This window comes from Scomber japonicus, chromosome 19 (assembly GCF_027409825.1).
Source record: "Scomber japonicus isolate fScoJap1 chromosome 19, fScoJap1.pri, whole genome shotgun sequence".
In the NCBI taxonomy this organism is placed as follows: domain Eukaryota; kingdom Metazoa; phylum Chordata; class Actinopteri; order Scombriformes; family Scombridae; genus Scomber; species Scomber japonicus.
The window spans coordinates 13277834-13296146 of record NC_070596.1 but is presented as its reverse complement, the minus strand read 5'-3'; the positions used below and the strand labels follow the sequence as shown (position 1 = coordinate 13296146).

Here is an 18313-nt window from a genome sequence, read left to right as displayed (position 1 = left end):
GGGCCACGGCCATCTGGGGCAATAAAAGCTGAGTACACACACACACACACACATATCTAACGTGAGGAAATAAACACACGCAATATACTATATCGTATGCTGTATGTTTACCTAGACTAAACCCCATCTGGTTGCGTGCAAAGCTTAATCATGGTTCCCATAACTGAATCTTTCACTGCTGAGAGCACTCTTTGGTTTGAGCCATTTATCTAGAAAGAATACATCCCACTAAAAAACAGCAAAGTCATAAGGGCTCCACTTGCTTTCTGATAAAAATGTTTTAAAAGCTCATATTTGTTTTTTTGTGATCAAATGCAGTTTTATCTTCTCAAACCTTTAGTGGTGAAAGGTTTAGCGAAGTCTGTGCTGTTTCCCAACAAAACTATTTTCAATAAATCACAGATCTGTAACACTACACCATATTAAAAGCTGAAATGAAAGTATGAGCCGGGGCACTAATGAAAGAATAAATAACAATAATATGATAAACACATAAATACTATGCAGTTCTGCAAATAGCTGATGAGGCCTGCAATGTTTAGTTAAAAATTATTTAGTACCTGAAAACATCTAATATGACTTGTGATATGTATGATTAGTGAGTTGCGTAAAAGAAGAAATAATGAACAAGTTACAAGTTTTGTTCACAGAGAATAAATTGATTCCGAATTGTAAAAAGTGTCCTGTCCAAACCTTTCAGCCAGTAACAGCAATCATTTTGCATTGCATACTTTACTATATCTTAACTTTGCTGTACTGTTTTGCTGGGAGTTACTGTTTTTTGTTGTTAGTATAATGATTTACGGACTCAAATACATTTCATTTTCAATTTCCTGCATACCTTCACAGTCATACAGTGGGTGTGTAGGTTTCTATTAGAGCCACATATTCATAAGTCAACAATAAGCACATACAGCAGATGTTGACAAAGCAAATGAATAAGTAAACATTTTAAATGCACTACTATATTATATTTACATGTGTCAGAGACATTTTTAAGTAGGTTAATAGTAAATTACCAACAAATGGGTGGTATGTTTGGCTACCAGCTGCTCTGGCAAGTAAATGGTTGGTAAAACAATAAAACTGAGCAGTAATCTGAGGCCCGTGCTGAAGACAGGAGCAGCAATTTCTCGCCCTTAGATTTACAACCCTGCTGAGCAACTTTCTCACCACTCTGGATGGTTTGTTTTGAATGACATCATCAGTCAAGAAGCGATCATATCTCAGGATTATGAAGGGAACCACTAGGTGGAGCATGTGACTATAATTCGCTGTTTTGGCAGAGTGCACACACATAGAGACTTGTCCTATTGTCCGAAAGTTTGGTGAAGAAAGCAAGAAAATAACCCGTTACACATCTTTCAAATACCCAGACACCAGTGTTCAGCTGTGTCCAATCGCACACGTGTACACTGACACACACATACTTGACCTGTTTGTGGGTGGAGGAGTGAGTACAGAAGGAATTTAGTGCCAGTGAATCAAAGCAGTGACTCATGTTTCCAAATCTTTTTTTCTCTCCCTGCTGTATCTTTCTCTCTGTTTATCTCCTGAGTGACATCTGGCTTATCTTGCAGTTTGGTGTCGTCGTGTCAACCTAAATACCTGCTATTTAGATCTGCTATCAACTTGGAATCAGTCAGTCTCATGGCCAGACTGTCAGGACAGTGTCTGAGTTGTTGGTTTTTTTCAGGAGTGTTGCTCAGGATTTTGGTATTTTTATAGGCAGAGCACTTAATTTCATCGATGCAAATTCCACCTGTGCAGGACGCTGTTATTCAATAACCATTATAGACCTCAGAGTGTGACGAATGTTTTAAACAGTTAAACGTGGCAGCACTATGATTGCTCCAAGGGTTTTTTGTCATTCTGTCAGAGATGCTGCTCATTCTTTTGCTTCATTGTAAATCCTAACGGAGCAGAGTGACCATTTAAAAAAATTATTTAAATTACACACCCATGTTCTGAACAACCATTTCTATCAATTCAACCGACCTCTACCCATCCATTACATATTAAGGTAATTCATCTAATCCAGCCACTTGCAACGTCATGCTCTGTTTAAGTCCATTCATTGAGCAACAATATGGATTTCATGCTTCATAGCAGTGGTGGTGACATAACCGCCTATCAGTAATGAGTCACGGTGGGTCTGCTGAAAGGGGGGTGATGTCATACCGGGATCTGTCCTTTCCCCATGATGCGGTCTGTGCTCTCTCCATCCTCTTTGTTCTGCTTGGTCTTGTTGTAACACTTCTCATAGCAGAGGAGCCTCAGGGTCTGAGAGCCCTCCAGCTCAATCTCAAACTCCTGAGGAGGAAAAAAAACAACTTTTTGTTGCAAAGAAAGGTAAAAACATCAAAGCTTGCATTGACTGAAAAACAATGACAAAAATAAAGGCAGAACAAGAATGACAAAGATGATGAGAAACAGAGAAATTATAGACCAAGAAAAATGTGAAAACCCACTATATTTTGTCTGCATACATCTAACCACATAAAACAGAGCTGACCAACATTCCCTGTAATTATGTAAGGGAGCACTCTGCATATGGTCTGCACATCGTTCCGAGGCCCACATTGTGTTGGTTCACTTAACATTTGGACAGATGTGAGTCATCACCAGCAGCTCCTCATTAACTGATATTATTTCCACTTTGCTGAGCAGAATCCTCAAAGAGTCTTTGGGCCCACGATAGAAAAATTGCTCTGCAGATGAATTATCTACTGATTGTGTCTCAAAGCTCTTGTTCCTCTGTACTGATAACCTCCGACATCCAGCTGTGTCATTAATGCATACATGTTTGTGTGTTGGCTGTACGTTTACAGGGGCTGCAGATGCTCTGAGTGTTTTTTTTCTTTTACATTCATATTTACATTACCCAAAGATGGAAAGCTGAAAGTGATTACAGAAGCAGATGTCAGATAGGATACATGACCGAGATGCTGTCATGGACGTCTTTGTGAATTGGTCTTCCACACACAAAAAACAACAAAGAAAGGCCCTTTGTTATATTGTATTTGATATGTTTGTTGACATTTGCACAGTGTACATTTATTTATAATCATCTGTCAATGTCAATTTGATTCAACAGCTTAAGAACTAAACTGCGCAGATACCAATTTGACTGTCTTCATTCAAAAAGCCGGTGTCATGTGTGATTAATAAAACATGTTTAAAATGTCCAGAATTTCAGCATCAACCTATAACTGATCCAGGCACTGGGGATATGTGCAAAAATTTTTTGTTGGACTGCCTTTAGCTTTGATTACGGCATGCATTCACTGTGGCATTGTTTCGATAAGCTTCTGCAATGTAACAAGATTTATTTCCGTCCAGTGTTGCACTCATTTTTCACCAAGATCTTGTATAGATGATGGGAGAGTTGAACCACTGCGCAAAGCCTTCTCCAGCACATCCCAAAGATTCTCAATGGGGTTAAGGTCTGGACTCTGTGGTGGACAAGCCACGTGTGAAAATGATGTCTCATGCTCCCTGAACCACTCTTTCATAATTTGAGCCTGATGAATCCTGGCATTGTCATCTTGGAATATGCCCGTACCATCAGGGAAGAAAAATTCCATTGATGGAATAACCTGGTCATTCAGTATATTCAGGTAGTCAGCTGACCTCATTCTTTGGGCACATAATGTTGCTGAACCTAGACCTGACCAACTGCAGCAACCCCAGATCATAGCACTGCCCCAACAGGCTTGTACAGTAGACACTAGGCATGATGGGTGCATCACTTCATCTGCCTCTCGTCTTACCCTGCGCCCATCACTCTGGGACAGGGTCAATCTGGACTCATCAGACCACATGACCTTCTTCCATTGCTCCAGAGTCCAATCTTTATGCTCCCTAGCAAATTGAAGCCTTTTTTCCCGATTAGCCTCACTGATTAGTGGTTTTCTTAAGGCTACACAGCTGTTCAGTTCCAATCCCTTGAGTTCCCTTCACATTGTGCGAACAGTAGAACAACAGTAGAACTCAGGGCTATGTTTAATGCACAGGAATATTTCAAGATGACAATGCCATGATTCATCTGGCTCAAATTGTGAAATAGTGGTTCAGGGAGCATGAGACATCATTTTCACACATGGCTTGTCCACCACAGAATCCAGACCTTCACCCCATTGAGAATCTTTGGGATGTGCTGGAGAAGGCTTTGCGCAGTGGTTCGACTCTCCCATCATCAATAAGATCTTGGTGAAAAATGTATGCAACACTGGACGGAAATAAATCTTGTGACATTGCAGAATCTTACCGAAACAATGCCACAGCGTGCCATAATCAAAGCTAAAGGTGGTCCAACGAAATATTAGATTGTGTGACCTTTTTTTTGGCCAGGCAGTAATATAAGCATGTATTGGACTGATCTCTTACCTCATTCCATTTGGGTTCAGTGGTATATCGATATACTCTCGTCTTGGCTTTATTTGAAAAGAAACCAAAGGAGTCCACCTCCAATGTGCAGTAGAGATCTGACAGAGAAGAAAGGGTTGGAACAGAAAGTCACAAGGCTGTTGAGGTGTTCTTTGTGAATTACGTTAGCAACTGAAATAGCAAAATGACTCAGAATCACTGTGTCAAACGCTTCAACAGTATATTTTCATATTGTGAAAAGTGGTGAATAGAACAAACCAGCGGGTGAAACTTTGTTCTAAAAATGAACGTAATTTATGAAGGAAACAAAGAATTCCTGCATTTCTTTCCATTCCACCATGACAACAACTACAACAACAAAATAAACACACAAAACTGTCTTTCCACTGCTCCATAATCATGCGACAGTTGAGTTTTCTCAGTAGTATAAAACTTTCAGCTCGTTTTGTCTGATTATCTGTATTTTTGGATGCTTGCATAGAGGCTGAAAGTGACTCACTCAAGCTCTGTTTGAGGCCGGAGGCAGAGTGGACGATTACATTCAGGAACCCGTAGAGACCGGGGGATTCATCCTCTGGAAAAACAGTCAAACAGTCAGCAGGCAGAGAAAAAAAAAAGAAAGAGAGTGAGGAGGGATTAGAAAAACATGCAGATCTCTGTTTGTTTTGGAGCAGAATCATACAGTGTAAAACATTTGGCTTAAACCTCTCTGTACTTTTTATCCTCATCTCACCCACAATTATTAATCATAACCATTTCTTTTGACAGGCTTTTAATATTTTTTTTAACTTCTTCATAGTTTACAACAAAGCTTCCATCCAAGACATGGACTCAAGTAAGGAGCCAAGAAGCCAAGAAAGCATGAAAGCGTAGCTACACTTCTGCAACAAATACTTTATAATGTAACACAGCAGAATCTACAAAATCATTCATTTGACAGTTTCAGAAAACTTCAAGTGTAAACAGCATCTGCATGAGGGCTAAAAACAAATACTTTCGAATACAAAAATAAGTATCTTACCCTCTTTATTGACACTAAGTGGAATGTGGTGGACAGTCTGCAGTTTTAAACAGGAGCTGGTCAACATCTGCAGCTCCATAGAAGTCAAGGAGGAAGTTTTCAAACCTAAAGGGAAGTTATGAGAACAATTAGTGCTTATCAAAAGGAGCATCTATCTTATTGAAACTGATAATGAGAATAACAAATGATAAACAACTTGGATCTGTTACTCCATCAAAAGTTTCCTGGATAAGTAAAGTTATCAATGTATGTGTGATCAATAATATTTGGTTTTGACTCTGAGACACGTACATTTCTTCTGGTGTTCCTTAATTATCTCCTTCCACTCTGCACGTTCATAGTCAGATGAAATCAGAAAACTGTAACTCTGAAACACAAACACACAGATACAAAAAATGACTATTATTTCAGAAGCTGAATGAAACAAATCTGACTGTTCTGTGGCGTTTTCTCATTCCACCTGCTTTCACAGATGTAAAACATCATATACAGTGCTACGAGGAAGTCTGTGCATGAGACAGATCAAGGTGAATTAATTTTATGGAAGATCGGGGAATATTGTGCTGGGTATGAAGCTGGAGGAGAACAAAAAAAGAAGCAAAATGAGGAGAGGTGGTTGGGAGAAAAGATCAAATGTGGAGAAGAAGAGCACAAAAGGAGCAGTGAGAGGAGGATGAGGAAGAGGAGGAGGGGGCAGAAATTATGATAAAAAATCTGATTGAAGAAAAAGAGTTGGAGAATGTCATCACCTTGCCGTTCTTGTTGTAGAGTCGGAGGGGCGTGCTTGGAGACATGAGGAGGAGCAGAGACTCCTGCTCAGACAGCTTCTTCCTGAGACGGTCGATGACTTTAGAACCCTTGTTGGCTCTCTGAAATCACAGGTGTGAAAACATGATTCAAAAGCAACTATACATGTTTCTGTGGGAAACCTTGAAGCAAATCACTACATTTTTATGCTTCAAATGATATAAAGGATCTTGTCACAGTTATAGTAAATCTAAATCTAATTTGCACCGGTGTGTATCCACATTACCTTCTCTCTCTGGATCTCACTGCGAAGGTGTGAGATCTTAACCTTCATGGCATCCAGCTCTTCATCAGGGACCTGGGGGATAGTAAGTGGTTCGGCCTCTTCGGGGCCCTGGAAGGTCAGCTCGGTTAGGGGGATGTACCACTTACTGTCATACTGTTGGTTTTTACTGCAGAGGAAGAGGGATGTAAAGGAGGAAGTGGAGTAATAAAGGAGGATAAAGATGATGAGTTGGGGGAAAGGGGGGGGGCAGAGGAAAGGGGAGAAAAATATAAAGTTAAGTAAGAAAAAACCAAAAGCCAAGAATTCTTTATCTGAGAGTCATCTGTTATTAGAGAACACGGAAAGGTTCATTGTGCTAATGGAGAAAAGAATAAAAATGGCATTAATATTTTAAAGGAATTTAATCTGATTTTACAAGTTGCAATAATTCACCACACTCATCGTTCAATTCTTACCCTCCGATCTGTTTCTTCAGTTTGGCGCAGAGCAGCAGGTCACTGAAGAGGAAGACATGCCGCAGCTTCCTGGCTCCCTCCACCAACTCTACCATGAAACTATCTCTCAACAGCTGCCGATTCTGCAGGGACAACAACAGTGATTAGGTATATTAGTGACATGAAGCTGATCATGTCAATAACCAAACTGTGTGCAATTAGCTCAGGTGACAGACAGATCTACAGTATGTAACAGAAAACTGTTGCTGTTTAGGATTTTTTGGCCAATGGAATAAGCATTGACATTGTTCTCAAATGAAAATTCAATATACATTCTGTAATATTAGAGGGGGGGGGGCTGCTTGGTAATAATCAGTTTCAAGGCCATTTCTGTGAGTCGTGGTTAAAAAAAAAAATCAGCAAGACAAAGCTTTTACTTGCAGCTCCATCATCATCAAAACACACCTTGCACCCAAACAAAGGTTTAACACCCAACATAATGATGTTCATTACATAAGAAACCTGCAATTATCCAAACGTGTGGATGCATCATTTGTACTGATTGCCAAGTAAATTATTTTTTTCATATTCCGGGAGAGGAACAATCATCCATTTTCTGGTCACAAAGGAATGAATGAATGAGCTATGCAGGAAATGAACAGTGATATTAGGAGCTACTGGGACTAGTCACTGATGTCAGACTATGTAATGAGGTATGTAATACTGTCATATACCAAAAGGGGGCAGTGATGTAATTTTCCAAGTAAGAGAAGACATTTACAAGTGTGGACAACACAGGCAGCAGACAGATGTCAAACCACAAGTCAGTAGTAAACCGTCCACCTCATCATGTGTGTAATGTTAGCTTTACTTGTGACTACTGCAAAAAAAGAGGAGAGAATAAAATGGATTTCTGTATTTGAGATCAGCAGGAAAACTTGCAAATATTAATTCAGTTGTGCCTTTATGCTCATCCTTTTTGTAAACGTGTGTTGTAAGTGCTCAGTTTTGATCATTCTGCAAGTTTCCAGCTGATTTCCTCCACCAGTAATTGTTATTTTTCTTGATTACATCAATTGTTTTAGGGGTAATAATCAGATTTTTTTAACAGACACATTCAGTGTATTCAAACCTTTGCAAATATACAATAGGCAGAAATGCATGTAATCCAATTTAACTAAAGTTAAAACATTAGAATGTGACTTATCGAAGTTCTGTCAGCTGACAAAACTTGGGATGAATATTTTCTTCCAGTAAGAAACATTGACAGGAAGAATGAGAGCTAATAAGCTATGCCATTACCGACATGCAGACATAATGGTCCATGCACTGCTGCTCACCGAACCAAGCAAATCAGAAAGTAGGTTTGAAAAACTTAAATGCACATTTTACTATTTCTGTTTTTCTCATCAAGACACCTTAGCTTCTTACAGCTTCTCTCTCACTTTCATATTGCTTCACACTAGCACCCCCTTCTCCAGACCCGGTCAATCACACGACACCCTGCCAGTAAAAAGCCTTCAAGCGTGACATCATGTCTGCTCAGAACCAATCCCATCCCTATCTTGGTGTGACTCTCCTTTTCCTCCCCCCTCCATCAAGAACACACAGTCACTGTCACCACCAGACCATGCTGAAGTGGAGCTGATGCTACTGTTGGAGAGACTGATGTGCTCACAAAATCTGACCGGACATCTGCTGGTAAAGAGGAGGACCATGCTGTATCACTGCTTACAATAAAGAGGGTGAAAGGAGGGAGGGTGACGAAAAGCTAGAGAGAAATAAGAGCAGGAAAGTGAGAGAGGGAACTGAGAGAAGAAGAAGCCAGAGAAAGAGAGACAGGGTAGCTACCGATGGAAGTGATGTAATGCCACTGTTTCTCACTATAGACACCAAACCATGTGACACAAATAAGGATCTAATAAAAGTTGAATTCCCAATAGTGGATGTAATTATTAGTTTCTAGCTAGATAATGAAGCATGCGATGGTGACGGCTAGCGATAGATAACTTCCAGATGGGGTTGCTTTGTGTCTTTTTGGCATTTGTCTCTAGTGGCAACAAAGATCTATCAGTCAACACAAAACATCTCATTCCTTCCCTCTTCACCATTGTCCAGATATAACTTCCTGATCCATTTTGTGCTGTAACACAGACTACATATATTTTGAAACTGCTCATCATTAAGTTTACACGTTCATCATTCAGTCTCCATCCTTTATTTTTGGGTACCTTGATGCCACATCTATGAAGTCATCCCACATGTAATTTATAATCCCTTGAGGATATTTTCTGAGAAGAATATAAAAGAAAAGCTCCATCTTCCCTTGCTTCTGGCTGTCTTCACGCTGTCACATCGGTCTATATATAGGACGTGTACAATAATCAGAACGAGACACGGGTCACAATGCTGCTCTTCATTTTTAGCATGTTCCTCAAACACATCATTAAACTGTATAGAGAAGAATGAAGAATACTGGAGTCATACTGTGAAGCTATACATGAACACAACACACCGTCAGTCTGATCCTTATATCACATATCTGTTATATGGTCATGGATTTGAGGTTTAAAGAGCATTTAATCCATTGCCAATTACATGCAGATTATAGCATATATAAACAAGGATTAAACTATCATAAGTAAACTAGGAAAAATAGATATGGAACCAAATTCTCCTGCTTATGATGTCTTTCCTCATGCCAATTAGTGCATCCAGTTCTTAGCAGATTATTAATAAACCTTAAAATAAGGGTTGATTTTTGCATTGATGTTGCAATTTTTACTTTTTAAGCATTTTTTTCTCTATGGACATCTACCAGAGAGGACAGTACGAATTCTAGTGTGCAAGTCAACTGGTTTTCACAGCTAGTATCTCCTGTGATAATCATAACGAGCAAATACATACACTGGACTGGATTATTGATTGAATAACCAAACAAAACATACAACAGTAGATTAGGTATACTATCCACAAAGCACTTTAACTGTCCACCTACTCAGGAAGGTTCAGCAGAAAAGTGATGACACTCTTTCGTGTTAAGCAGGAGCTATGAGATTTGTCTCAAACTGGACTGAGGAAGTACACTGCCCATCACGCCTCACGGGTAATCCTCTAGTCCATTGATCTCATGATAAAGAGATAAGATAAAAGGAGGGATAACAGCCAGATCGAGGATTTACAGGCTTCTGACTGTGTGCGAGTGAATGTGAATCATGTGGGGGGGATAACACAACACTGGGACACATAAGCGTCTGTTTAACCTGTACATTCAAGCCTGCTATTAGCAATCTGGAACAAAGGTTTTAGTCCCTATTAAATCATCAGCATTAATGAAATCGTATTAATTTTTTTGAATCAGAAATTGAAAAGAAGAAAATCTTTGATCTACAGCAATTCATCTAACACAGTCTTTTTAAATCCTGATCTTGGGGCATCCCGTCCTGCATGTTGTTTCTTGGCTCTAAGGCTACGTTCACACTGCAGATAAAAGTGACCTGAATCCGATTTGTTCGCTCAAATGTGACCCATATCTGATTTGGTTCTGACAATGTGAATAGCACAAGTCGCACTGAATCTGACATTTTCAAATCCGATTCAGGCCACTTTCAAATGTGGTACTGAATCAGATACATATCGGATTTTTTTGAATGTGAGCGCAATCTGAACAGTCAGGTCTCATCATCACCCGCTCACAAATTTGCCGCCACACACTGTTTTTAACATTAGACCACAAATGAGACTTCCAGTACCTTTACCGGCTGTTGCTGTTGTCATGTTCGCTTCCGTAAACACCGTTCTGTGCGTGACATCATTAATGACCAACTGAGCATGCAGGTCACTTCAGGAGGCCACATTTAAAAGTGTAATAACAGCCAAACAAAAAAATCGGATTTGAGCAATAAATCGGAATTGAGCATTAAGGCCTACGGTGTGAATTTAGCTTAATACACCTGATTCGAATGAATGGCTTGTTATCAGGCTTCTGCAGAGCTTGATGACGAGCTGATCATTTGAATCAGGTTTGTTGGAAGAGAGACGCATCTCAAACATACAGGGCAGGGGTGCCCTAGGATCAAGACTGAAAAACACTGATAATAGATTAAATAATGCTGTTCTTGTGTGTTTTATTCATTTAATACTGAATGGAAAGTTTACTCTCTGAATGTCTGCAAATGTTTCTTTTTCTTGTTTAGGGTCTAGAGTTTAATCTTTGCAGACACATATTCCAGTTAAGGCTCCTTTTGTAAAACAATGATCTGATGAATTTATAAATGTGCTTATGTTGCTGCTTTGCTCTGCTACTGGGGGAAAAACATACTTAACAAAGCAGCTGTCTCAGCGCATCAGATGACATTTTCATAATATCGAACAGCTACGGTGACTTTTTGTATTTATCGTAATAGCTGACTGGAGCATCTGCAGCACCAACGTAGAGAGAGAGAACGAGGCAATGCAGAGCACGCTGACAGCACATGCAGATTAAATATTGACCATCTCGTGGAGGAGCCTCACTGAAAGCGTGCGCGTGAGCAATCGCATGAATATACAAAAGATCCATGTTTATTTTTAGAATGTAGTACATGCTTGAAGGGGCATCTCTGTGCTTACTGGGTGTGTGTAAAACTGTGTGTATACTGGGACGTGTTTGTGTAACGATAGAGTGAGAGAGAGACGCACAGACAGATGAAAGAGGTGTTGATGAGTGTGTGCACTTATACCAGAGACACAGACACACACAGACACACACACACATCATCATCATCTTCATCATGTGCATATCTTTCCCAAAGGCAAACAAAGCAGAACGAGGAGGTGAATTGAGATTTAGACAGCGCCTTTTAATTAAGCAGCCTCTGTTTGTGCTCCCCCCATCCCCCCCATCTGGCCAGGCCAGGGCCTCTGGGGGCCACTTGTACTCTTCTGCTGCTGCGTGCCTCCACTGAACAAACCACAGGTTACTGTATGCATGTTAAAGCAAGAGTGAGAATTCAGAGATTTCAAGCCACACATCATAAATGCACTGTGCACTGTGGCCTTTTTCTTCTTCTTCTGTCACTAGTGCTACTTGATTGTTTTTGCCTCCTTAAATCAAATAAACATAATTACAATTAAATGGAAAGGTGGAGGAATCAGGAATCTGCGCATTTTAAAAGTTTGACACTAGAAGGCTGTTTTCACATTCATCTTCCCTATGAGGCAAACATTCTCTGTGCTCACCAAAAAGCTGTGTGCCTACAAGCATGATTTGTAATATCAAAACTACTGATGTGGATACTTGAAACATCCAGTACACATACACTAAGAATTGACTCTACAGTGAACATATATTTGCGTATCCATATATTCTGGGATTTTAAATGAGGGAGAAGATATAGGTGTCATTTTAAGATATTTTAGATAATAAAGATAATTGACCCTTTTTTGTGGAAAACCATATTAGACACAAATTATCATCCTAAATAGATGTATTGAAAATTTCTGCCTGGCGTGTTGCAAGAGTGTAATGTAAAATGTAACTGCAATTATCAGTGTTTATGGACTCATTGTTTTAACAGCTACTACATAGCTCTATGTGCAGTCTAATAATTATTAGCAGTTGTAAATTTACAAAAAGGAAAGTCAAAATGAATGCTTATTAACTGGAAAATATATGAACCCATGGACAAAGGAGAATAAAAAAGAAACACCTTTACTAACATCAGCTTTCACTGTTATCAGAGGTCTTACACCCTCTTTGCATCTATACAGACAAAGAAAAGTTTAGTTATCAACATTGTAATAGTGACAATGTGGACAGGTCAAAGCACAAGTTCAATTCAGGAGGGTGAAGATGTGCTGAGTTGGTGATTTAAACCAGGTAACTACAATTATTTGATAAATTCATGTTATTATAGGTATTAAAACAGCTTTAAAAAGTGTTGTATTATTCTTACTGAGACATTTGTCCCGCAAAACCTTTTCTCCGGTTAACAACAGATTTTCAGTGACTGAGTCAGTGAAAGGCAGACAAAAAACCTCAGGCGTATTATATATCCTATCAACAGAACAATATAATGAACCCCATTGATTTCCATGAGCTGCTTTCATGTATCCATCATAAATATTTGATGACTGGTGTGGTAGTCTGGACAGACTGGGATGGAATTGGGGGCCTGCGGGAATAGGAAGGGAGGAGGAGCAGGAAAGTATGTGTGTGTATATGTTCAAAGGCAAACAACGGCAAAAGAAAGAAAGAGCGAATGGAACAGAGAGTAGAAAAGTGTGTGTGTGTGTGTGTGTGTGTGTGTGTGTGTGTATGGAAAGGGTGCGGTAATGACCCCCCTGTGAGCAGAGGGAGGAGCCGACATAGCCTTATTGCCCACTCTCTCCCACCCTCCATTTATGAATAATTAACTCTGAATCTGCCAGTCAGAGCGGACCAGTGGCTCATTACAAGGCATTATGTGCGGTAGTGTCACGCAAGCTATCAATCAAGAGGCATCCATTCATGTGTGTCAAGTCATCTCCGGGGATGAGAGAGACAGCAGGGGTTAGGTTGTGTGTGTGTGTGTGTGTGTGTGTGTGTGTGTTTGCATTAGTGGGAGATGGGAAAAACCTCAGGAGAGACACAGAGCAAATGGAGAATCAACCTCAACTAGCCAACCCTGGTATGACCATATAAGGGCGTGGGCTCTGCTTTAGGCTGCAGATTGGTGGCCTCCTCCCTGTACCGCTGTACACTCATTTGACAGTGACTTCAAGGCCATTTGGAGGGCGGGGTCATGACATCATCATGCTGAACGATGTACAACAGAACTATATAGATTGGAACCTACATTTCTACTATCACCAGTCTGTGCAAAAGAGGAGGAAATAGATTATTTCGAAGCTCATTTGGAGTTTAATTGAGCTCAAAATGTAATCTAAACCTGTAGGGTTAAAACCTACAAAAATATTTCCTACTGCAGAATTGCTAGTGTTGGGTTCAAAGTTGCAAATTCAGAAAATAGCCAAAATGTATGAAAGCAATAGTACTGATTTTGTGACATACAGTATTGTCTGAATGAATCACATATTGATGCCTTGGTATTTGATTGATTTCATAGCAATGCGACCAGAAATTAATTTAATGCAAAAACTTTCATTTCTATCAGCTGCTTAACTCTCAAATAACTCCAAACTTACTTGTTTTTGACCAGTGAATCAATATACACTGAGTTACTGCCAGTGGGGGATACAACCAGGCCTGCAGTGTGACTCATATACATCATAGCCTGTTACAAGTCTTTGAACACTCACCTCTCCCTTCTTGACAGTCATGGACTGGCGTCGGGGCGTGGTCTCCTCGTTGATGCTGGACAGAAAGTTCTGGGAGATTCGCAAGGCGTCCTGCAGGAGCGGATGGTCCGGGTGGCTGGTGGGCGTGTGTTTGAGCAAGTCCTAGAGTACAGCAGGAGACACAGGAACGTTCACTTTCAAAAGCAAACATCTCCAGGTACATTTATGCACACAAAGACATGCAAATACAACAGTTACCTCAGAGTGCATAATGTCATTCAAACATGCTGTGCTGCTCTTTTCTTATTTAGCTCTTTCATGGTGTGCTCAAGGTTATTGCTTTTGCATATGTGCAATGAACAAAGCCCTGAATCCTAACAGTAAATGAAAAAGTGAAATATAAAGTGAAGTTTTGAGCCATGCCACCTCTACTAAACACAAAACTAACAGTGCAGTGATAAATAAAGGCAAAAAGTTTATGCCTTTCTGCATCTCTCTCTCTTTCCAAAGTCATCAAAGACATCCAATGATTACATTAAAAGTCATATATCTAATCTGAAATCTGTTATATACAGTATCTAATAATGATCACCATTTATTTTCACTATCTTTATAGGGGATTAAGCTGGGTACTGAAGATGGCGACAAAACAAATTAGTACAACATACTTTTAGTCTCAAAATGTCAGCAAACAAACTGAAGGTTGTGTTTTGTTTGTTCATGTCATGGTTTCTCATGTTAATGTGTGAGCAATAGAGACAATTACCAAAACACAACAGAACACAATTGTGATGTGACGTTATTAAAGAGGGTCGCTGCCTCAGGGCTCTCTCTTACTTACATGAAGCACCAATGTACTGCGTGTCACTCTGTCCACTGGTTTATATAGGAGAGCTATAAATCAGAAAGAAGAGCAATCAGACAGAATGAATATAATATTTTATATGTATTTATATTACATTTTAATATTAGAATAGAATTAAGTAAAACCCAAAATAAAGCAACTGACCTTCTAGAGAGTTCTTGGCCGTCTGGTCCTTACAGTCCTTGGGGCTCCTCACCCTCAGGTTCTGTGTGGAGGCACAATTCAGAAGCAGACAGTGAGGCGGGAAAACCCTTTTCAAGAAAACACCTTTAGGAACCACTTTAGCACAGTTACAGTAATATGAATGCATGATAAGGTTATTATCCTTACTACAGCTCTGAGGTCACCCAATTTCAAATTAATTATGCCATCCTCAGCAGCTTTTCCCCCCATCATCTTGCTCAGATGGCTGGGAGTCATGCATCATTACGTAGGCCATTAACAACCCTCGATGATGAATTCCCCATCCTGCATGTAGACACCAGCTTCAACACTAACTGGTAGCCTCATCAAAAACCACCACATGCTTACATGCAAATAGAAGAAGAAGATATCCCACAACGGTTTATAGTTATAGCGATGCAAAATTATTTTTAAAGGCTCTGTCTGAACTCATTTTCATGGCCACCAGAGGAACTGAAAGAAATCCCAAAATGTATGAGGGAAGCTGTAAAACTGTCAGAGCTTCCACAATTCCCATCCATGTTATACTTGGCTGACCCAAGTTTAAGCCACTAAACATGGGTCAATCTTGCTACATTAACCTCAGAAATAGTTTCCACAACGACATTTGAGTCATGAGGACGAGCGTTTTCAAATCTAGTTTGTTCTACGATAAAGGAAATTGTTCTGAGCCGTCGAGGCTGTTGGAAATCTGTGTTTGGGGAAAAGATAAATGTATAAATGTATTAAGCTGTCAAGACTCATCCATAGTCTGTGAAGGTGATACCAAGCTCATATTTCCTGGTCAGGGATGAGACTAAGACCAAGCAGTGGGTTCTTTAAGCCAAAACGACTGGAAACACCAATCATTTACCTGATAAACACATCTGAAACAGGCAGAAAAGTACACACGGTCAGGGATACCCACATACCCACAAAATTGCCTCTGGTTGCATTTGTACAGATATATATTCAGCAGAACATTGAAATTTAAATGCAGGGAAATGATAAAAGCTGTGTGGGTGAAAATGGGAAAGCATTTTGCAAGTGAAGTACATCAAGGGTAAAACTGTTAAACAGGTGCAAAATAGACTCTCTGTATGCAACACCTCATGGAAACTGTTCCTTTCCATAATCACACATAATTTAACACTGTGCTGTCATCTTCTTTGCCATTTTGTGTGACTAGGCCATTCTCTCACAAACTATCCAGCTGCATGTGGCAACAGCACAACATAAGGCCAACTGTTTTATGTTAACACTCTCCTGAAATTGTACTCATCAGAGCTACCACATTACTCACTAATGTACTGTAAAGAAAAATAAATGCTGAATGAATGCAGGACAATCACAGTCAGTGAGAGTGGATTATGTTAAATTAATTATTTCTTCAACCAATCAGACAGAGATTGGTGTTTTTCAATAGCATGAATGTTGCTTTATTACATTTGGAGAAGGCACATTTGCACATGGTTCAACAAACAATTCAGTACAATGTTTTGGTGAAAATTGGCTCCTGTGATAAATGTTTGACTGAACATTAACTTCCTTTTATCTTAATTAGATGCAGCATTGCTCCATACATCAAAGAAAAAAGGACAAGTTGTGCAAATTGGATAATTTGCTGGTATGTGGGGGTTAAGTGTCTGACTGACTGATTTTACACACTGGTAAAACGACCCCATAACTCAGTGATCACAGCTTCAACCTTCGCCACAGCTTTGACATTAAGACAGAAACTAAACCAGTAACTTTTGCCTACAAGCGCAAAGCAATGTCTACTGCACTGTGTGTGTGTGTGTGTGTGTGTGTGTGTGTGGATGAATACTGAATGAATATGAAGATTGAGTAACAAGTGTAAATCAAGAGGAATCAGTTAAATGTTTGGTTATGTGCCTTCTCTTGGATTTCCTGACATATAAAAAGAGAACGTGTGCTTTTCTTCTAACTAAGCAACACAAGAGAAGCTCATTGCTGAGTAATATAACATGACTAAGCCAGAAGAGGCTCTGTTGATAATCACTTTATATCTAAAAGAGGAACAGTGTATTAATACCTCAACTAATAACAGTAATACAACTTTTTCGATGACAGATGTTGCTTTCATGTTGAGAAAAAACAGAATCAACCAATGTTTTGAAAATGTGTCAATGTCAAATATTAAACCACTTAAAGGAAAAATACAAGAATCTAACAGAAAATAAAGCAGTGGGATTATCTTTACCTCTAATTCCTGACATTTCTACACTTTTTTAAACTTCTGGTCTTGCCTTTGTTCATCCCTTCCCCCACATTTATAGCTTTCAATACAACCACATGTTAGAGTCCCTGCTTGGCATCGTCATCCATTCTTTTCCTTCCTCTACTTACCTCAGAGATTTCAGCAAACTGCGTGTTAGCCTGGCAGCACTTCTCTGCTGTCTCCACGGCCAGCTCGTAGTTGTCTACGAACGCCCGGTAAACTCCTAACTGGCTGGCCTGAAGGAGAGGGAGAACAGGGGGAAACAGAGAAGTGATGTGAGGGTCACATTTTAATGAAATGTTTGTACTGTAAGTGAAGAGATTATTCAGCCTGCAATCCATCCTCTAAATCCAAATAAAAATATTTAAATTTGTCAAGCTCAAGGTTTCTATAAGGGAGAAATAAATAGCTGGCAAACCTCATTGCTCTGTGCTCTCAAACAGAAACACTAAGGCAATGAAACCCACAAAACAGTCTTTCAGTCAGATGCTCAGACACACAAAGACAAATCCAAACACACTTGTCAGTCCTCTTCACTACTTCCTTTTCTTCACCAAAACCACTTCATTTCTAAATGACAGAGTGACTGCAGCGTGCGAAGGGGAGCAGTCTTAACAAGGTTGTTACTGTAGTTGTCAAGTCTTATTTTTTTGGCATGTAAACACAACAAACTAATGAAAGAAACATTAAAAAACACAACACTAGATGCACACAGTCATACAGATGGAGACACAACAACAGAGAGTAGTCTGGTAAAATACATTTGTCTACTGTAAGTGTCGATTGTGTAAAAATGATGGAGAGCACAAAAGGAGCCACTTCACACCCTGAAGTCACAAATAGACAAATATGTATAATAGACGAGCCCACTTTGATCTTCTCTGTCTAACTTTGCAAAAACCTAAAT

The 18313-nt window shown here is 39.6% G+C and overlaps 1 protein-coding gene across 7 annotated transcripts in view; it reads right to left on the bottom strand.

The window, feature by feature from the left end:
• Positions 1-18313, bottom strand: part of bcr (BCR activator of RhoGEF and GTPase) — an 85596-nt gene that overhangs the window by 5063 nt on the left and 62220 nt on the right. For 5 of the 7 annotated variants that reach the window (XM_053339642.1, XM_053339646.1, XM_053339644.1 and 2 more), the window contains 12 exons: positions 17535-17642; positions 15147-15207; positions 14979-15031; positions 14159-14299; positions 6899-7020; positions 6444-6609; positions 6160-6279; positions 5702-5777; positions 5411-5515; positions 4889-4963; positions 4390-4487; positions 2182-2313 (listed from right to left, as the gene is read on the bottom strand). In XM_053339642.1, coding sequence (XP_053195617.1) covers positions 2182-2313; positions 4390-4487; positions 4889-4963; positions 5411-5515; positions 5702-5777; positions 6160-6279; positions 6444-6609; positions 6899-7020; positions 14159-14299; positions 14979-15031; positions 15147-15207; positions 17535-17642 — 1257 coding nt within the window. Of the gene's footprint in view, positions 1-2181; positions 2314-4389; positions 4488-4888; positions 4966-5406; positions 5516-5701; positions 5778-6159; positions 6280-6443; positions 6610-6898; positions 7021-14158; positions 14300-14978; positions 15032-15146; positions 15208-17534; positions 17643-18313 lie in introns of all 7 variants that reach the window. The other 2 variants (XM_053339643.1, XM_053339648.1) reach the window with 2 other exon arrangements.